Source organism: Musa acuminata, chromosome BXJ2-7 (genome assembly GCF_036884655.1).
Source record: "Musa acuminata AAA Group cultivar baxijiao chromosome BXJ2-7, Cavendish_Baxijiao_AAA, whole genome shotgun sequence".
Classification (NCBI taxonomy): domain Eukaryota; kingdom Viridiplantae; phylum Streptophyta; class Magnoliopsida; order Zingiberales; family Musaceae; genus Musa; species Musa acuminata.
The window spans coordinates 27,735,001-27,757,776 of NC_088344.1; the positions used below are offsets into that span (position 1 = coordinate 27,735,001).

Genomic DNA, 22,776 nt, shown 5'->3' on the forward strand with positions numbered 1-22,776 from the left:
GACCTCCATAAATAAGAGAGATTTAGTGGTTCATATGCTAGAGCCTTTGCTTACCTCTCCTATTCTCCTCCTCCTCTCCACCTAAGAGCAGGTCTGGAGTTTTGAGGAGCATCGTCGCAGCCTTGTAGTGTGGATCACCACTAGAGAGGAGGGGACTTGGCCTCCTTCACCCTCTCCTAGAGATCTGCAGGGATTCAGGGATATACGATCTCCCTAGGTAACGTAATCTATTCTACATGTAGTTTTAAGTTTCGCGGATTTTTGTGCACCAATCTTCACACGACGACGAACATATCTTTGGAAATTAGGGATTTTGTTTTCTGTTCTTCCACTGCATATGTGATGTCTGTCCCAAGATTTTTCAAAAGTGGTATCCAAGCCAGGTTGTTCGTGTGATAGATTGGTTTTAGACTACGTGTGTTGTGTTTTGGAGAAGCTTTTGTTGAAACTCGGATTTTGATGATGAAACTATTTGATTGTGTTTAGATGTTTAACTGTATTTTGAGTGATGCAGGTCTACTCGATCAGGATTAGACAGTTGACGCAGGAGGAATTGACGTTGCACCGGAGGAGATCACGTTAGGATATTGGATGGCAGAAGGCTTCGGACATTGGGCATCGGGCCAAGGAGAGCGGAATTGTGCCAAGGATATCGGGGTTGCGGAGGTCAACCGCCGATTGGGCAACAAGCCGCAAGAGAGGACGAAGCGCTGAAGAATCGGACGAAGTGCCAACCAATGACGTGTCGGGCAACAAAATGTCAATTCGGGTTGTAATAATTGTCTAGATCGGAGTAGAGTTTTGGCTTGTGTGTGTAGGATTAACTATGATAACGATGAAGACATAAAGCGAAACAAAGTGCCGGAGTCAAGCGCGAAGGATTCGTTGGGAGTTCGAGAGTTCAACGGAAGTCCGAAGGTTCATCGGGAATGCTGCTAGAACTAGCCGAGAATGAGTTGGGAGCTTGCCGAAGGGTTTTTCGGAAGCTCGCCGGAAGGTTCGTGGGAAGTTCGCAGAGCTCACCGAGAAAGAACGGAGCTTGCCAAAGAAGCTCGTTAGAACTCGCTAAGATCAAATCGTGAAGTCTAGGAGCTTGCCGGGAGTCCGCAGAATGGTTTCCGAGAGTTCGCCGGAAGACCACTAGAAGTTCGCCGAAAGCTCGCCGGAAGAAGTCTTGACTTGCGGACTTTGTAATAGCTTAGGAAATGTCTTTAAATTCATAGTTAGTACATTAATTAGGGTTAGGATTAGGTGTTAATCCTATAACCCAGTAGGGGCCAATTGGGCCCTAGTTCGGACTAGTTTGGGCTAAGTTTGGAGCCCAACCAGTGAGCTGAAATAGTGTAGGCGGTGGCACCGCCCATAACCCGAGAACTGAGTGGTGGCACCACCCAACACCCGAGAGGTCCGACGGTGGCACCGCTAGTACACTATCTGTCAGACATAGACAGGCGGTAGCACCGTCAGTCTCGAAAACCCAAGAGAATTCAAAATTTGGAGCCCAAATTTGAATCCTCTTGGGGCCTATAGATACCCCTCAATTCTCAGCTAAGATAACAACCTTTGAGAAGCAAGAGATTGAGATAAAAGTCTTAGCAAAGTCTTTAGCAAGTTTTTGTTTTCAATAGCTTAAGTGTTCACCTCCCTCTTTCTCTTTGAAAATTTGTAAGAGTGTGAACCACTTGTAAAAGGTTGTAAGAGGGGTATTTGTCCTTCCCCTTTAAAGTGATTTGCTAGTGGAAGTTGGGAGCCTATTGAAGAAGGCTTCGTAAGTGGATGTAGGTCATTTTGACCGAACCACTTTAAATTGGTGTGTTCCTTGAATGTGTGAGTTCTTACTTTTCTGAAACCATTATTTATATAGCAACAAGCTTTCGGTTATCTTCTCACTTTACTCAAGCTACTTTCTCCAAGTCATTGACGAATTGAAATCTCTATGCATTTATGAAATCATTTTTAAACTTACGAGTTTTAATCCGCTGCACTAATTCACACCCCCCCCCCCTCTTAGTGCCGCTCCGGTCCTAACAGCTTTTAGCGTGAAAATTGTTGATGTAAAAGCGAGAAAGGGCAGCAATTGTTGCTGCCCTTGCTACCATCGTAGATGGCAACACTGCCATCTACGTGCAGGCAGGGCCATAGGCACGACGGCCACCTACGCGTGGGCACTACGCCTATGCGAAAGGGCAACACCTATGGATGCTAGACCCACGGGTAGAGGCGTCGCGTGATAGCGGTGCCTACGGCCCTACACACGTAGGCTGAGGCACCGTAGGGCAATGGCACTTGCGGGCATTGTGCCCGTGAGCATAGCAGCCTTCGGGTGCTACGTGGGGCAGTGCCACCCGCAAGGGCGGCGGCCCCGTGCCCCCCGCCGCACAAGGCCATCGTCGGCAGGGTGGCGGTGGCTGTAGCCAACAGGGCATGGGGAGTTTTAAGGTTTTGGGCAAAATGATAGTTTTGCCCTTGTGAATTTAAAATTTTTCAGTTCTATCATTTTATCTAAATTATAAAAATACCCCTTAGAAGTCAAAAAATTTTCTATATGTCCCTGAATTCAGAAAATATTAATATTTGATTATTTTTTTTATTATTATCTAGTAGTCCTACATGATGATGATTTATACATGTGATATATGATATGTGGACGGATTATCATGGACCGTGTGATGTGTGTGCTTGTGATTATTATTATTAGGACCTGTGAGCCTTTATTTTTATTCCTCGTTTATTGTCGGGTCTGCGTGCCTATGATTAAGTTGTAATCACACGAGGAGGTGCAGTGGGAGCATGGAAGCGATAGCGTGACCCACGAGACAGACGATCACGATGCATGGAGATACGTCGAGATGCCGATGGAACCGACGAGGATGAGATGGATGATCACAGGGCATAGAGATGCACCGCTGCATATATATATCTTGATGTGAGTGATTAGGCCCACTGGCTCGGACTTGATCACATTAGGTTGTGGTCCATAATCATCTGGTGTGATTGCTTATACACCTACTAAATATGTACATATATTTACATGCGATGTAGATATATATTAAATATATATATGTGTGACATGTTATATTAGGAGACCAGATCATAAAAATCCTTCTCTCGATAATATTAAGTCGATAAATGTGAGACCATTAGATTAATCCATGTGGCCTTCCATCGTTATAGGTAGGGATCGATTCCCGATGTAGGTTTAGTTGGTCGAGACCCTCGAGGCTCACCTATACACGATTCGCTATCTTGCCTACGACATAGAGATGTCACTGGTGACCTGAGGACATTGTATGCTTAGTCGAGTCCCCCGAGGGTATATTATATAATTAGACTCATCTTGTAACGATGGTGTTGACTTGACCGAACATCATGGTTGGTCGAGTCCCTCGAGACCATGGTGATTCGGAGGTCGAATAGGATGGGAATCATAAGGAGTTATGATCGACAAGAGTTGCCTATCTTTTGGGCTTAGTGTGATTGGTCGAGTCCCTCGAGGTTACACTAAGACGCTGATTTGATCCTGATCCCCACAAGAAGTCTATTGGAGACTTTTGTTTCACGTGCTGAGGGTGTCGTGTGACTTGCTAGTAAAATAGTGGGAGCATATTAAAATAGAAGTTCATATCTTGATTGTTTATTTTTTATAAAATCTGCATGTTATTTATTTCTGCTGTATCTTTATTTTTAGAAAATGTCGCTTTCAAATCCCTTATGTGGCATACTTGATGTCAACCGCCTCACTGGTCCAAATTATATGGATTAGCTCCGCAACTTGAGAATTGTTCTCCCGAGGAAGGGGCAAGCGAGGATGAGATCACTCGTTACGTGAAATACATTGATGACTCCACTCTTGCTCAGTGTTACATGTTGGGCTCTATGACTCCTAACTTACTGAGACAACATGAAAAGACGGATACTAAATCCATTCTCCTACATGTCCGTAAACTGTTTGAGGAACAAGGAAGGACTCAGCAATATGAGATATCCAAGAGCCTCTTCTGCACTAGGATAACTGAGAGGACACTGATTTAGAACCATGTCCTAAAGATGATTGAGTGGATAGAGAAACTCATAGGTCTAGGAATGGTCCTAGAGGATAACTTGTGTGTGGACATTGTGCTTCAGTCCCTACCATATTCTTTTTTATAGTTCATAATGAATTTTAATATGAACAAGCTTGAGGTGACTCTCCTAGATCTCCTCAATATGTTGAGGGAGGCAAAGAGCACTATAAAAAAGGAGAAGCTAGTTCTTTACACTAGTGAGACAAAAAAGAAAAGGAAAGCAAAAAAGTCCCTTAAGAAGGACAAGGGCAAGAGCAGACCAAGTAAAGCAAAGGTTGCTAAGAAAGACCCGGCAAAGGACAAAGGCCAATGCTTCTACTATGGCAAAGATGGGCACTGGAAGAGGAACTACAAAGAGTACCTCACAGAGATAGTGAAACAGAAGCTTGGAGAAGCTTCAGGTATATTCATAATCAGTCTCCATTTCTCATACTCTTATGATAACACATAGGTATTGGATACTGGTAGTGTTTATCATATTTGTAATTCGTTGCAGGTTCTAGCAAGGCCAAGGAGATTGGCAAGAGATGAGATAGACCTCGAGATGGGCAATGGAGCAAAAGTTACTACAGTAGTTGTTGGCGAGGTCGCCCTACATCTACCTGGTAGAGCTATTATTGCATTAGATATATGTAATTTTGTTCCTTCTATTATGAAAAATTTTATTTCCATTTCATGTTTGACACTTAGTGAATATAAACTAGTTTTTTAGAACAATAGTTGTTCAATATTATTAGATGATGAGATCATTACGAAAGGAACATTGCATAATGATTTGTTTATACTAGACACTACTCCACATATCATGAATGTTAATATGTCTAAGAGGAAACGAGATGAGGTGAACAATGCATACCTGTGGCATTGTAGGCTAGGTCACATATATGAGAGAATGATTCAAAAGTTAGTAAAGGATAGGTATTTAGATCTATTCGACTATGAGTCATATGCAACTTGCGAGCCTTGCCTTTATGAAAAACTAACCAACTCTCCATTTAGTGAAAATATAGAGAGAGCCATTGAGCTATTGGAACTCATACATAGTGATGTATGTGAACCCATGTTAACTCATGCCATTGGTGATTACTCTTACTTCATTATCTTTACTGATGATTTCTCAAGGTATGGATATATGTACTTAATGAAGTACAAGTCAGAGGCCTTTGAGAAATTCAGAGAATTTAAGAATAAAATGGAGAACCAGATTAGAAAGAGTATCAAGACTCTACGATCAGATCGAGGAGGTGAGTACATAAGTACAGAGTTTACCTAGTTCCTCAAGGACTATGAGATTTTATCCCAATGGACACCTCCTTATACACCTCAGTTCAATGGTGTGTCTAAAAGGAGAAATCGTATGCTGTTAGACATAGTATGGTCCATAATGAGTTTCGCTGACCTACCCATCTCATTCTAGGAATATGCCCTAGAGACCACAGCTTACCTTCTAAATGAGTTTCAACTAAGTCGGTAGTGTCTACACCATATGAGATATGGAAAGGGAAAAAGCCCGATCTTAAGGTTGTTAAGATTTGGGGTTGCCCTACCCACGTTAAAAGAGACAACCCCAATAAGTTGGAATCAAGGATAGAGCGGTGCAAGTTGGTGGGATACCCCAAGGAAACTTGTGGGTATTATTTCTATCATTTTGAGGACCAAAAGGTCTTTGTAGCCAAGAGAGTGGTGTTCCTTGAGAAGAAACACATTCTTGGCGGAGACAATGGGAGCATGATAGAGTTGAGCGAGGTTGGAGAAACTAGCTCAAGCACCACTCTATAGCCCGAGTCTGTTTAGGTACCTAACACACGAGCTCCAACTTTATGTAGGTTCGATAGAGTATCTTATCCTCCTAAGAGACATGTAGGACATATTAAAAGAGAGGATGTTGAGGATATTGATCCTCAGACCTACGAGGAGGCTATTATGAGTATAGACTCTGGGAAATGGCAAGAAGCCATGAATTCTGAGATGGATTCCATGTACTTCAACAAGGTTTGGAACCTAGTTGATGCGCCTGAGGGTATTATACCCATCGGTTGTAAGTGGATCTTTAAGAAAAAGATCAGAGTAGATGGAAAGGTAGAGACCTATAAAGCAAGGCTAGTGCTAAGGGGTATCATCAAAGGCAAGGTGTTGACTATGACAAAACTTTCTCACCCGTAGTAATGCTAAAAGATATCTGAATTCTATTGGCTATTGTAGCACACTATGATTATGAGATCTGATAGATGGATGTGAAAACTGCATTCCTCAATGGCAACCTCGAGGAGGAGGTGTATATGATACAACCCAAGGGATTCGTGTCTAAGGACTGCCCAGATAAGGTGTGCAGGTTGCTTAGATCTATTTATGGATTAAAGCAAGCTTCCCGAAGTTGTAACATAAGATTTGATGAGGCAATCAGATCTTATGACTTCGTTAAGAACGAAGATGAGCCTTGTGTGTACAGGAAGGTAAGTGGGAGCGCTATCACCTTCTTGGTGTTATATGTGTTGGGAAATCTTGGGGGTGACATCATATGCACAGCGGAAGAACAAGAAAACAAAATCCCCGATTCCCAAAAAGATGTTCGTCGTCGTGCGAAGATTGGTGCGCAAAGTTTGTGAAACTTAAAACTGCATATAGAGTAGATTGTGTTACCTAGGGAGATCATATATCCCTGTTTCCTTGCAGATCCTTAGGAGAGGGTGAATGAGGTCAAGCGTCCTCCTCTCTAGCGGTAATCCACACAGCAGGGTTGCGACGACGCTCCTCAAAACTCCAGGCCTGCTTTGAGGTGGAGAGGGAGAGGAGAATAGGAAAGGCAAGCAAAGGCTCTAGCCTATGAGGCTCTGAATCCCTCCTATTTATAGAGGTCCCCTGTCAAACCCTAATGGGTCCTCCTCTCGTGGGTATTGGATCTGCATCTAATAAGATAAGGGCTCCGTCGGATATCTCATATCCGAACCTCTACTCATCGCAATGTCTACCATATGTGTGTGACCCTCTAGGCCCAATATCGAGCTGGCCGTGAGTCATACCTGTCAGAACTCCTTCTAACTCAGTGAATTATTATCTCTGTAATAATTCACTTGACTCATCGACTACGGACGTACTAGGCCACTACGTCGTAGTCCCCAGATGATACAGGGGAATCCAATCCATTGGACCTGTCTATCCTCAGTTACCGTATACCTATAGTCCCTCATCCATCTAATATCTCAAACACCGTATATCGAGCATTGTGCTGTCAGACCCATACGGTTTCTACTCGAGTCTCGCTCTAATCGGATTCTCCCGGAGAACTCTTTCTCTCTCAACCCGAATGACCCTGGCCAGGGATTTGTCTGAGCAAGAACACATGGGATATTCCTCTCATGACGCCGAGAGTGGATGATCCTCTATCGACACTCAATAGCCCTCGTAAGGTCAACTACCACTCCCAATGACTAGTTGTACTAGATCTGGGACAGCCAAACCTATAAGTCTGGTATCAAAGAGTGGAGCACTCATACAGGACATCCTTGGTGTCTCAAGTCTAAGGACCAGATATACCACTAGGACTACGAAATCGCTGTCTGACAATAAGGCATCATCAACCATCCAGCATTCCGTAAGCGGATCAATCAGTGAACTCATTCTCCAATGAGCACCTGTACTGTATCCCTAGTGTCCCTACACGAGCAGCTATGAGACTAGCTGCATCCATCATATGGACGGGTATACAGCATACCAGTCTGTCCAGTTATCACGATGTCCCTCTTGAGTAACCTATGACTGGGATTATTTAGGATATGTGTTTAAAGGTAAATCGATCTCATTATCGTGATCTCATCACGATCCGATTCCCATTGCACAAATCCAAGGACATCAAATATATATATGCACATATGCAATAGTTATAAAGTGATATACGCCAAAATATAATAAGCAAAAAGATTCTGTATCAAGTCACACGTGCCATCACTCACGTGATTGGCTTGCTGGGCACCTTTGACTAGCAATCTCCCACTTGACCTAAAGCCAATCACCTATGTGTCTGATCCCCATCAGACCCTTGTGACGCTTAAAGACAATCTGAGACAACGGCTTTGTCAGTGGATCTGCAATGTTATCTTCGGATGAAACTCTTTCCACTGCTACATCTCCTCGGGTTACGATCTCTCTGATAAGCTGGAACCTCCTCAGAACACTTCTGATGAGACCCGGGTTCCCTTATTTGAGTAATCGCCCCATAGTTGTCGTAATATAAGGAAGTCGACTTCTCGCTATCCGGAATGACTCCCAAATATGTAATGAACTTCTTCAACCAGACTCCCTCCTTTGCTGCATCTGATGCAGCAATGTACTCCGCCTCTGTAGTCGAGTCAGTAGTGGTATCTTGCTTGGAACTCTTCCAGCACACTGCTCCTCCATTCAAGGTGTACACATACCCTGAATTTGACTTGCTATCATCGACATTAGACTAAAAACTTGAGTCTGTGTAGCCTTCAACCTTAAGGCTACTACCTCCATATACTAGTAAAAGATCCTTAGTCCTTCTCAAGTACTTAAGGATACACTTTACTGCTTTCCAATGCTCCAAGTCTGGATCCACCTGATACCTGCTCGTGACACTCAGAGCATGCACTATATTAGGCCTAGTACATAGCATGACATACATGATAGACCCTATTGCTAAGGCATAAGGTATCATATCCATGTTCGCCATTTCTTAGAATTTTCCATGCCAAACCTTTTGACAATGGTTTCTATGTACTTGGACTGGGACAAGCCAAGCATCCTCTTGGATCTATCTCTATAGATTCTAATCCCCAAGATATAGGATGCTTCCCCTAAGTCCTTCATGGAGAAGTGTCTAGATAACCAAGCCTTTACTGTGGATAGCATTCTTACGTCGTTCCCAATGATGAGGATGTCATCCACATATAACACCAAAAAAGGTGATAATGCTCCCACTTACATTCCTGTACACACAAGGCTCATCTTCGTTCTTAACGAAGTCATAAGATCTGATTGCCTCATCAAATCTTATGTTCCAACTTCGGGAAGCTTGCTTTAGTCCATAAATGGATCTAAGCAACCTACACACCTTATCTGGGCAGTTCTTAGACACGAATCCCTCAGATTGCATCATATACACCTCCTCCTCGAGGTTCCTATTGAGGAATGCGGTTTTCATATCCATCTGCCAGATCTCATAATCATAGTGTGCTGTAATAGCCAATAGAATTCTGATGGATTTTAGCATTGCTACGGGTGAGAAGGTTTCGTCGTAGTCAACACCTTGCCTTTGACGATACCCCTTAGCCACTAGCCTTGCTTTATAGGTCTCTACCTTTCTATCTACTCCGATCTTTTTCTTAAAGATCCACTTGCAACCGATGGGTACAATACCTTCGCGCACATCAACTAGGTTCCAAACCTTATTGGAGTACATAGAATCGATCTCAGAATTCATGGCTTCTTGCCACTTCCCGGAGTCTATACTCATAATAGCCTCCTCGTAGGTCTGAGGATCAATATCCTCAACATCTTCTCTTCTAATATGTCCCACATATCTCTCAGGAGGATGGGATACTCTATCAGACCTGCGTAAAGTTGAAACTTGTGTATTAGGTACCTGAACAAACTCGGGCTGTAGAGTGGTGCTTGAGCTTGGTTCTCCAACCTCGCTCAACTCTATCATTCTCCCACTGTCTCCGCCAAGAATGTATTCCTTCTCAAGGAACACTACTCTCTTAGCAATCACACGTGCCATCACTCATGTGATTGGCTTGCTGGGCACCTATGACTAGCAATATGTGGATGACATCCTGATCATTGGGAATGATGTAGAAGTGCTATCTATAGTAAAGACTTGGTTATCTAGACACTTCTCCATAAAGGACTTAGGGGAAGTATCCTATATCTTAGGAATTCAGATCTATAGAGATAGATCCAAGATGATGCTTGGCTTGTCTCAATCCAGGTACATAGACACCATTGTCAAAAAGTTTGGCATGGAAAATTCCAAGAGAGGTCTCATACCGATGAGATATGGGATATTGATTTCTAGGAGTATGTCCGCAAAGACTCCTGAAAAAAGGACGAACATGGATAGGATAACCTATGCCTTAGTAATAGGATCTATCATGTATGTCATGCTATGTACCAGGCCTAATATAGCGCATATTCTGAGTGTCACGAGCAGGTATCAGGTGGATCTAGGCTTGGAGCACTGAAAATTAGTAAAGTGTATCATTAAGTACTTGAGAAGAACTAAGGATATTTTACTTATATATGAAGGTAGTAGCCCCCGGGTTGAAGACTACATGGACTCGAGTTTCCAGTCTAATGTCAATGATAGCAAGTCAAATTCGAGGCATGTATATACCCTGAATGGAGGACCAATATGCTGGAAGAGTTCTAAGCAAGATACTACTGTTAACTCGACCACAAAGTCAGAGTACATTGCTGCAGTAGAGGTAGGAGGGAGTCTGAATGAATAAGTTTATCACAGATCTGGGAGTCGTACTAGGTAGCGAGGAGCTGATTTCCTTATATTATGACAACTACGGGGCGATTGCTCAATTGAGGGAACCTCGACCTCATCAGAAGTGTTCTAAGGATGTTCCAACTTATTAGAGAGATCGTGGCCCGACGAGATGTACTAGTGGAAAGAGTTCCATCTGAAGATAACATCGTTGATTCACTGATAAAGTCATTGTCTCAAATTGTCTTTGAGCGTCACAGGGGTCTGATGAGGATCAGACATATAGGCGATTGGCTTTAGGTCAAGTGGGATATTGCTAATCATAGGTGCCCTACAAGCCAATCACGTAAGTGATGGTATGTGTGACTTGACACACAATCTTTTTGCTTATTATTATTTGGTATTTTATCACTTTATATTGATTGTTACATATATGCATATATATTGTGATGTTCATTGATCTATGCAATAAGAATCGGATTGTGATGAGATCATGATAATGAGACTGATTCGCCTTTAAACATATACCCTAAATAATTCTAGTCATAGGTTACTCGAGAGGGACATCGAGATAACCAGACAGACTAGTGTATTGTATACCCGTCCATATGATAGAGGCAGCTGGTCTCATAGCTGCTCGTGTGGGGACACTAAGGATATAGTGTATGTGCTCATTAGAGAATGAGTTCACTAATTGATCCGCTTATGGAATACTGGATGGTTGATGATGCCTTATTATCATATAGCGATTCCGTAGTCTTAGTAGTGTATCTGGTCCTTAGATATGAGACACCAAAGATGTCATGTATTAGTACTCCACTATTTGATATCGAATTTATAGGTTTGGAAGTTCTAAATCTAGTACAGTCAGTTATTGTGAGTGGCAGCTAACCTTACGAGGGCTATTGAGTGTCGATAGCGGATCATCCGCTCTTGGTATCATAAGAGGAATATCCTATATATTCTTGATCAAACAAATTCTTGGTCAAGGTCATTCGAATTGAGAGAGAAGGAGTTCTCCAGGAGAATTCGATTAGAGCGAGACTCAAGGAGAAACTATATTGGCTTGACAGCACCAAGCCTGGTATATGGTATTTGGGATATTAGATGGATGAGAGACTATAAGTACACGGTAATTGAGGACAAATAGGTCCAAAGGATTGGATTCCCCTGTATCGTCTAGGGACTACAGTGTAGTGGCCTAGTATGTGCGTAGTCGATGAGTCGAGTGAATTATTATGGATATAATAATTTATTGAGCTAGAAGGAGTTCTGACAAGTATGACTCATGGCCAACTCGACATTGGGCCTAGAGATTCGAATATGAGATATCCGTTGGAGCCCCTATCTTATTGGATATCCAATAAGCTCTTGAATTATTAGATCCCATGGATGAGAACTAATAAGAGATTATTGGGTAGAGACCCACTAATCTAAGAGGCTTGGGTAATTAGTTAGAGATCCAATACCCAATAAGGCAGGATTCATTAGGGTTAATTGTGGGTCTCTATAAATAGGAGAGAACTAAAGGCCCATAGGCTGGGGCCTTTTTAGTAGCCACCTCCTATTCTCATCTCCCCTTCTCCTCCTCAGATAATAGGGCTAGAGATTTGAGGAGCGTAGTTGTAGCCCTACTGTGTAGATCATTGCTAGAGAGGATGACACTTGACCTCCTTCATCCACTCCTATAGATATATAGGAATTCAGGGATATACGATCTCCCCAAGTAACACAACTATCTTTCTGACATGCAGTTTTTTATTTTGCAGATTTCGTGCACCAATCTTTGCATGACGACAAACACATATTGGGAAATTTAGGATTTTTGTTTTATGTTCTTCCGCTGCGCATGTGATGTTGCTCCTAGATTTTCTAATACCAATCACGTGAGGCACCTGTGACATACTACGATGATCTCTTTGTTTATTATTATTGGTATTTTATCACATATTATATGAATGTATATTGTGATGTCCTTGGATCTGTGCAATGAGAATCACAATAATGAGACCGATTCGCCTTTAAACACATATCTGAAATCATCCCGGTCATAAGTTACTCAAGAAGGACATCGAAATAATCGGATAGACTGGTGCATTGTATACTTATCCATATGATGGTGGCGGTTGGTCTCATAGTTGCTCGTGTGGGGACACTAGAGGTATAATGCAAGTGCTTATTGGAGAATAAGTTTATTGATTGATCCATTTACGGAATGTTGGATGGTTAATAATACCTGATGTCAAACAGTAATTCTGTAGTTATAGTTGTATGTTTGGTCCTTAGACTTAAGACACTAAAGATGCCTTATTTAAGTACTTCATTCTTTGACGCTGGACTTATAAGTTTGAAAGTTTCAGATCTAGTACAATCGATTCTCGGGAATGGTAGCCAACCTTATGAAGATAATTATGTGTCAATAGAGGATCATCCACTCTCGATATCGTAAGAAGAATATCTCTTATATGCTCGTTCAGATAAAATCCCTAGCTAGGGTCATTTGGATTGAGATCCAATTGGATAATTGGATAAGTGGATGAGATCCAACTAGATAATTGGATAGAGATCGAGAATGGGATATAGCTAGATCTTGCAGTGATTTGAGGAGCATCGTTAAGTGCTTCTTCATCCATTCCATCAGATTTGAAAATTATGGGGATATATGATCTAGTAATAGTTCTAACATGATACATATAGTTTTTCGATTTTACAATTTTCTCACGCACTAATCGTCGCACAATAATCTAGTACTTAACTTTAAAAAATCAAATTTTATTTTTATCTTTCACCGGAGATATCGACTAGTAGATTTCCCTATAAGAGAAGAAGTAACACAATAGTGATTGAAGCAATGTATAACTGCTATAAAGATATCTTATAAGACAATAATGGATGACATAGGTCAAGCATTAATCGAACACTTAGGATGGATCATAATGTGAGCATAAAAGTTGTCTTTATATTATTATTATATAAAAAATTAATATTAAAATATAAAATTTAAATAATATTAGATCTAAATTTAAAATGTGTACCTGATTTAACTAGAAGATGATTATAATGAAAAAAAGATAAGAATACAGATTTTACAAGTTTATTGATATATTTTAATATTTTTTACATGGATTTGATTCTAACTAATTATTATTTTATTTTTCTAATTTTTAAATTATTCTAAAATATAAGAATTAAAAATTTTAAAATTGATAATGAAGAAAAACTACTTGAATTTGTTAAACTCCACTCGGTGTATGGTTATATTGGTATAATCACGAGATCTACAAGCAATTGGCAAGGTATACAAATTATTTATAAAAATATATTTTTATTATACAATCATAACTTCTAATAAATATTATTTTTATTTTATTTTATAAGAAATATATTTTGGTGGTGATTTAATCAAAGGAACATGTCATTGTGGATGTGAAATCGAGGATGGCACCAATAAATTATTGGTTGACTAGAAAACTCTTAGGATAAAGCATGGCGTGATAATAACTATGACAAAAATTATATGTTATTCTTTGACACTACGAAGGATATCATCCTATCTTACGTATACTTAATAAGAAAAAGATGAAAAAATTGACAGCGAACAAGATAACGAGGACCATGACTAAGAAGAAGATGATAATGACATAGAAGTTTAAAAGTTTGATTTATAATTTTTATGCAATCAATTTTTATAACATAGTGAAACTATTTTATTTAAAATCTACGAAAGGAAAGGGTTACATGGTGTATGCTTTATACGCTTGATTATATTATATGGATCTTTTATCATTATGTAAATTATTATATTCTTATTGAAGTTAAGAGTTTATAATAATTATTTTTAAGTTATATATAGATAAACATAAAATATAAATTATTAGGCATATAAGGAGGTGTATATATACTGTGCTGGGCCGGGCCCAAATGACACTTTCACGGCTCTCGACCTTCCCAGATCCCTTGCGGTTTCAACAATCGACACAGATCCGGCGTCGAGAGGGAAGATGGTAAGCGAGCAACCTTCCTTGACTTGATCTCTGCAAATTTACCTTTTCTTCTTGGAATTTGTTCATGGTTTCTTTGCGATCGGGATTGCAGGTGTGCTTGGCGTGCTTGTTGCCCCTGTTCTTCATCCCCGTGGTCAACGCCTTGCCTCTGCTCTTCTATTTCATCGTCGTAAGCGCTCTGATTTTGTGATTCCTCCCGTATCACTGAGATTCCTTTGTGCGATCAATCTGACTAATGGTTCTGCAAAGTTCTTCCTTTTGATCATCGGTCAGATGTCGGTCTTTGTCTTCAGCAAATTAAATCTTACATTGTGCCTTAATTTTTTGTGCTTTTGAGTCTTCATATATTAGTAATTGTTTCATAACGCATATAAAAACTTCTCTGGATCATCACATCATACCTGTTCAAGTTTACCCCGTTCGATGTTTTTTCCCCGTTTCCTTTCCCAGAGATCATTTTTCCCCCAAGTTGAACTGTGCTTCTTATAGATGCCTCACGAATGTTAGATCAGTTACCTGGCTATGAATTTTAGTTTATATGCACATACTCTTTTTTAAGTTATTGCTTGTGTTTTGGTTGTACAACAGTTGTAGCAGCTTTGTTCTATCTGTGAATAAATAAGGAAAAGGTTCGTGCTTTTACGTTATGGAACCCTGGCATATGATATGTTAATCACTTCAAATTCATAATTTCTGTCTAAGAGCTCGTCTTTAATCATGTTGATCTTTATTGTTCTTCTTATTGTTTACTTGTAAATTAATCCATATTTTTGCCTTCAATCTCCCAAGTTGGCTTCCTTACTACTCATATCACACCCTGGGTCTGCTTGCATATGTACCTTTGTTGGGTATTATGCATTAATATTTAAGCTCCTTTTCAGCCACCTATTGGCATGTCACATGTATGCGCCACAGGTGCCATGCAATGTTCTGGGCTTCACCCCTACCACCTTATGCTGGATCTTAAGTTTTTTTTTGTTTACTTGCTGAATTAATGAACATAAAACAAATAATTATATTCTAGCAAATTTAAGGTGGGTGATAGATGAGGAAATTTTGAATCTACAATTCCTCTGCTCAAACTGCCAGTAGAGTTTTACATTGGTGACTGTAGAAGCGAAGTTTGAAGATTACTGCTCAAGTGACTACACATAATGTATATTATAAAACTTTGGTACATGTTGCATGAGTTGTTTGAATATATAGGAGCAGTTCATTCCACTTCTTGAAGATAATAAATTACTTTTTGTCACATACCTATTGTAAGCAATATCGTTACTGAGGTACCTATTATGTTTTGTGAAAGGCAACCTTCAAGGGATACTACCACATGTTTTATAAATCAGTTATCTTTGCCATTTCTTCCAGATGATACAAAACATTTGGTGTCCTAATTTCATCAATAATTGATTAAGTAGATTAATAGAATAAGTTTGTATCTTGATCACATTTAACAGCACTACGGTATTTAAATGGTTTGCAATAACAGTACTTTACACTAGTTATTGAAACATATTCATTGTACCATGTGGTTCTTCCTATATATCTTCTTTCAGAATAAACCATTTACTTATCTGTATGTTCTTCACATTCTTACAGGGTAAAATATATTGGCTTTTTGGCTGGGAATACAGAAAGCCTGAAAGGGTGCCACCTTCTTGTCCTTACAAGCCTGCAGTCAAGAAGATTGTTGATGTAAGCTAATGCTTCTTATTTATCAGGGAAATCTAGTACTTTTGTTTCTTTTACTGGATACCTGTTTATAATAACTTGTTGAGGAGCTAGATTTGTTTCCCTTTCTCAGTTGATGCAGAAAGAGAAACTATGACTCCTACCACTGCAAAGCCACATTGGCACAACACACGCTAGTTGTATATGCAATAAAAAGCTCTACTCTACAACACATGATATTGACAAGCTATTATGTTAATTTTGGCTTTTTAGCTTACAGCTTGTCCCAATAGTAAGGAAATTATGGAAGTCTTTTTCTTGGTTTTATAACCTAATGGTAGAACCCTAAGGTTTTATCGTAAAAGAAATAGAAGAAATGAAAGAAATGAAAGAAAAAGGGATGATCACTTCGAGGGGATCGGCCTCCTTGATCACTTCGAGGGGATCGACCTCCTAGGGTTTGGTCCACAGACTAGAATAATATTTCCTTCATTGATTGGTTCATTGATTGATTGATTGAAAGAAAGTGTTACATCACTATTTATAGAGTTCCACCTAGAGTCACTAGGACTTGGACTCTTAATAATAAATAAATATTAAATAAACTTCTACCTGACTCTAACTGAACTAAACAGACTCAATAAACATTATTCAAAGCTCATAAAATAAAAGGATCCTAACACCTAACTATAATTAACTTCCTACCAACTGGCCTTTGAGGTTATTATCTTTGGGTTTTATCTCTTAAAGTTGCATCACATAATATTTAGCACAATCTTTTAGAGTGTTGAGAGTTTGTTGGAAGATTGATCATGGATCTGTCCTGAAGTTGTATTCTATTGCCAAGTCAGTTACCTACATATCCAATTTGGCTGGGAAACTTGTTATTTTGGTTTATCAGTGTAAAAACTGATATAAGCTTTGAAACTGATTTCTGGCATATAAATGGCCTAAAGCATTTTAGGTAGCTAGTGACATGGTCTCTGTCACTTCAATTGGTGTTATACATCATGCTGGCTGGTTAGGATAACAAGTGTTCTCTTTGGCTTATTTGCTTTATAGTGTCTGAAATCAAAGGTTATCCATGTCTAGAAAAGATTATTGTGGTCAAAAGTAAAAAAGAAAAAAAAGATGCTCTCTATGGTCCCATCCTTGACTAACATATATTTCTAAGCAGAGACAAATGTTTGGGAAATAGTGTAAATTGGTATGGTTAACACTAACTGCACCTGTGTTGTTTGGAGGATTCATTTCCTTATATTTGACATCTTACATGTTCACTTGTTTATTTGAAGAAACCTGTTAAGCCTTTCCATTTGAAGATATGAGAAATATAGAGTTATGCAGCTTGTTCGAAACTTCTGGAATCTCTGATAATGTAGTGGATCCAGAGGCACTGAATGATGGTTCATTTTGTTCTACTTGTATTACTCTGAAATTTTCTTTTTGTTTCTTGAAATGCATTCATATTTTAATGCTGTAGTCAATGACAGCAATTACTACAACATTCTAACAGCCTTTCTACCTGGGAGCTTTACAACATGTGCATGAAACATTGCTTCCTTAACCATCTGCTAGTTCTCTTTAGACTGTAAATTATGCTCTCTGTTATTGAACTATAAAATTCGAAACATTAATGCTTTTATGGACCATAAACCCTTTTTGCATGCTATCTTTGTTTTTCTACATCCACTGTATTTGACTGATCTATGTCGCAGGGCTCAAGCGAGACTGTGTCATCAGTGGAACCTCAGAGATCTGGTACAGAAGGTGACAAAAATGAATAATCATAGCCAATAGGGTTTCTTGTTGGAACGTATTTGTGTACGTATGATGTTGCAATCTAAACTTGTGATAGATAGCATGTGAAAATAAACCTGTACCGACGGCCTGAGTAGTGCTCCTCTGTAACTTGATATCAGTGTGCTATACTCAATCCAATTGAGAGGGGAACAAAGGTCCCCCTTTTTTCTCTTTCCATGGATGACAGTTGAATCAAAGCTCTGTTGTTGTGGGAAAGAAATGAGGGAGAGAATGAATGTAACTGGAAAAAAGAGTTATAGAGGATTAACATTTTCAACAGAAGTGTTCTGAAAGTTCTGTTAATGCTGTGGAATTCAAATTCACATGTCGACATGTCCACAGATTGTATTTTGTTCTGTGTATTACAAAGTGTCTTCTAAATTATTGATTTAAACTCAATTTTACACCTATTATTGCCGTCACTTTGGGGTATGATTGCTTATAGCTAGAAACCTTTACATGTGCCAGTTGCAGGTAAAAGAGACGAACGTGATGTTTGAAGAGACAATACGAGGAAAAAATTTACAAGTACGACATGAAATGTTTTGAACATTAAATTTATTTTGTAAGTGAGATGGATCGCAGTCTTGTCCTGTGATTAACTCATTATTTTTCGTATAAATATCTATGAAAAAAAAAATTGTATTATTTTTTAGTGATAATTAAAAAAAAGGATAGATAGGTCAATAACGGTGTCCTCATTTTTCCACCTGGATGGTCAACGTGTCATCTCCTCGTCCACGTATAACCCTGGGCGCTGCTGAGCACTCCGCGGGCCATCACGTGGGACGCGTACCGACTCAATCGCTGACCGCCTTCAAAAGACCGCCACGTGATCAGCTTCTCGAGGGGCATCGACCGCGCATCTCCCGATGGTCGGAGCTGTAGCGGCGCCGCCGCTTCGCGGGCGGATCCTTACCGCGCTCCTCCCGTCTCTGCGGCTAGGGCTTCGCCCGCTCTGGTCGTTCTCTTGGGCCGATCCCGACCCCGCCTCCACTGGGTCCACATCCACGCCTCCCTCTTCCTCCTCCTCTTCATCGTCACGGCGTCAGCAGGGGAAGCTCCCTCACCGTCTGTCGTCGGTCGTTGACGCCATAAATGAACGGAAACTCCCGCCTGAGCTACGCGGCCGAGGCAACGCCATCAGGTCATCGCGATTTCGATTCATATTCTTGGCATGTTCCATGTGATCGTCTAGTTCTTTGGAGTGGGTTGCATGGTTTGTTTGTTATTATTTAGGATTATCATTAATCATAGCCTAATAGAACTCCTCCAATCTTCGAGGTCGTTACTCATAACATAATAGAATTCCCGCCAATCTTGAAGGAGGGAATTAGAAGAAGACCGCAGCCCATCGGTGATATGATGGAAGGATTTTTACCTAAAATCCTTTTGTCAAAAATTCTGTTTTTATATTTTGCGTAACAAACAATGATGTGAGGACAAAAAGCCACCTTTGATGATCCTTATGTCCTCTGCTTCCATCCCCTTCACCTTGCTATAAAGAATTGGTATTCTATTATTCTATTACTTGATAAAATAATTTTCCGCTTAATATAAATCAGGAAGGAGTACACGAGTCTTCCTCTACACCTGTGTGAAGGCTAGTTTTGCATTCTGAACCCATGAGACCAATATCACTCGGAGCAGTCATACCTCTTTGCCATGCCCCTTAGTCACCTTACTTCTGCCTTGTAATTGGACACAGTCTTCATCTATTTTCATGAGATATTTCCTGTATTTGTTCTCATTGTTATTTATAATTCTGAACGATATTATTTTTTTGCTTGTTCCTAATCATGTACATACCAGCAATCCACTTTCTTTTATCCTGTCAATCAATTAAAATCCAGTTGAGACTGATTATTGATATGGTCTCTGTGTAACCTGTCTAGAAATGAACTCCTAGTTGGTTGTTGGATGTCTAATCTTCATATGCTTATTCTGACTCCAACTTTTCAACCTTGATGAGTGTTGTAAATTTGGTGTGACGCTAATGCTCATGCCTTTCATCTCTAGCAAGTGTAAAATGCAAATGGGGTTTTGAGTTAGTAAGTCAAGAATGCTTAAAATCATCATTTGACTGTTATATGATCTTTAAATTGGACATACCAACTATGTGGTCAATCGTAAGATGTCAATGACTTCTATGCATTAGTATATGACAAACAAAATCAAAGCTTTGCCTGCACAGTACCACGATTTTTCTCAAAATATGCATGATTTCTTTTAGGAATATGAAACTGTATTTCACAGCATGGTAGAAAAACCGAATTTATAATTACATGAAAAAACTCAAACAGCACACCGGCAAGATCCCCTTCAGGCTTATCAAATAAGACCAAGCGGAGAGATCCTAACTGTCATGTCTTTTATTATAAATCCAATAGTGTGGTCTTAAAATGAATATATATGTTTTTGGAATAAAGAAATGACTGTAGCTCATTTAAGAAAATAGAGGACTCAGAGACATCATACTCATCAGTCTTCTTCATGATGCTTCTGTACATAAAAAATTGATAATAGCACCAGAGAATGTGAAAGTGCAAATATATTTCCAGGGAATGGGCATCTCATGCACTTCCGTGCATGTTCGTGTGCGTGCATGTGCATGTGTGTGTGTGGGGGTGTGTGTGTGTGTGTGTGTTACCAAAGTCATGAAATCTTGTAAATCCACCTACCACAAACCTAATCCCTACCTTATTTTCTTGTCTGCTTTATTTCTCTTTCTTTTCCTTGAAGAAAATATCTCAACACCTTTGGTGGATATGGAAGTTAAGCAGTTTATATGAAAGCTCATGTGTGACAACCTGATATGTATTGTATGCGTTGTCTTTCTTTCTTTTCCTTGAAGAAAATGTCCCATCACCTTTGGTTGATATGGAGGTTAAGCATTTTATATGAAACATCATCCGCAGCAAGGTGATACATAAGGTTCTCTTGCAGTTTGTTTTTCTGCCATTATGGAACTTGGGAAGAATCAGATATTTGCATTTGTCTTATCATGATGCTATTTCTGCAATCCGATTTGAATGCATCTGATCTTTGCATTCATCTTTTGGTAATTCATATCCATCACTCCAAGTTGCTTTGTTGTTGTTGGTGTATCTCTCAGGTGTATTGATTAACTAATTTGATGCAAGAAAGAAAATGCTTGAATCAAAATAAAAATATTATTTTTCTACAAGACTTTGATTTAGGAAACATCCATCCGGTGATCAGTGTTTTCTGGTTTTGCATCAGGTATTGTATGACATTGTCACTGCTTCAGGATCAATAATTGAAAAACAAAGGAAAGGGCTTTATTATAATAGTGATAACTGTTCAGTATATAGCTCTATGTGATGTGATCATGTACTAAAGTAACTTTTATGCTATCCTCCGAATCTTGTGTGCTCGGACTTTCTGATGTTGGATGGGGATCTGATTGTTACAGTTACATATAAAAAAATGCTTCTGAGCTTTTTGGATGTATTATGGTCCCCTTGGCAGGTCAGAGACTGATATAGTCAATGTTGTGGAACAAAGGATATGGCATTCCATGGAAGAAGGGCATTTTGAGAACCTACCTGGAAAGGGCCGACCTCTTAACCTCAACCCAAACCCGCATGTGGATCCTGCAGAAGACACCTTATACAGAATCCTATCAAGAAATGGTTGTGCACCTGAGTGGGTGGAACTGAACAAGGAAATTCGCAGCAAAATTACAGAGTGGAGGCTGGCCTTGAAGAAAGCTTGGGCTAACAAATCAGATCATGAAGACTCGAAGTGGCAGGATGATTCAGAGATTCTCAAGGCTCAGATGCATGATATCAATGACAGGGTGAATCATTTTAGATCCATTGTTCTTTGTCTTTCATTGATGTGTATTGACGTCAGATTTATCGAGTTCTTCCTCATCTACATATATTGCAGGTTCTTCGGTACAATCTCATTGTGCCCTTTGGCCGTCAAATGTTTGGGCTCAAGTGGGAGAAAGAAATAGCTAAGTTGGAATAACCATATATATAGAGTCATTCTGTTGTTTATGGTAGTAATGTTATCCTCCATTCTCTAGTAGATAGATCACTATTACAGATATGCAGGAATTCATCATGGATTGTTTAAGAATGTTAGTTGCTTTGGCATGACGCAGCTGCTAAACAAGGGGTGTGGATGTGATCAGGAAAGGAAAAATCTCTATAGATCAAAACATGTGAAGCTAGTATTCCAAAAACATGCATCTATTTTGTATCTTTCATTGTCTCAAAGTGAATATGACCGTCAAGATCTTATGAACTCGGAAGTTTTTGTTAGCTTTTTTGCTTAAGAGGCAATTCATGTATTAAAGGTAGAAAGAAAGCAATCTCTGTGTTTTCTGTTTTCAGTAGTGTTTAGCTATCTTTATTGATAAATAATTCTTGCATGTTGTCGATCGAAACTTGTGAGTGCTTGTTTTGAGTGACACAATTAATTAGACTAAAATTTGTGTAAATAATATTCATAAGATTCCAAAAGTGATTAGCTATCTTAATTGATAAATAATTCTTGAATGTTGTCGTTGAAACTTGTGAGTACTTGTTTTGAGAGACACAGTCAATTAGATTAAAATTTATGTAAGTAATATTCATAAGAATCCAAAAGTGTTTAGCTATCTTTATTGATAAATAATTCTTGCATGTTATCGATCGGAACTTATGAGTGCTTGTTTTGAGAGATATAATCAATTAGATTAAAATTTGTATTATTAATATTCATAGGAATCTAAAAGTGTTTAGCTATCTTAATTGATAAATAATTC

At 39.4% G+C, this 22,776-nt stretch overlaps 2 protein-coding genes across 2 annotated transcripts in view; both read left to right on the forward strand.

The window, feature by feature from the left end:
* The window catches only part of LOC135616377 (uncharacterized), a 24,480-nt gene extending 6,074 nt beyond the window's left edge, over positions 1-18,406 (forward strand). The window contains exons 2-5 of the mRNA XM_065115564.1: positions 14,397-14,522; positions 14,614-14,691; positions 16,122-16,217; positions 17,912-18,406. Coding sequence (XP_064971636.1) covers positions 14,397-14,522; positions 14,614-14,691; positions 16,122-16,217; positions 17,912-17,980 — 369 coding nt within the window. The 3' untranslated portion in view covers positions 17,981-18,406. The remainder of the gene's footprint in view (positions 1-14,396; positions 14,523-14,613; positions 14,692-16,121; positions 16,218-17,911) is intronic.
* A 390-nt stretch (positions 18,407-18,796) lies between these two features.
* LOC135617484 (uncharacterized) lies at positions 18,797-22,276 on the forward strand. The gene is made up of 3 exons (XM_065117736.1): positions 18,797-19,143; positions 21,489-21,819; positions 21,912-22,276. The coding sequence occupies exons 1-3, from the start codon at positions 18,869-18,871 to the stop codon at positions 21,993-21,995; spliced, it is 690 nt and encodes a 229-aa protein (XP_064973808.1). The 5' UTR covers positions 18,797-18,868; the 3' UTR covers positions 21,996-22,276.
* The last annotated feature ends 500 nt before the right edge of the window (positions 22,277-22,776 follow it).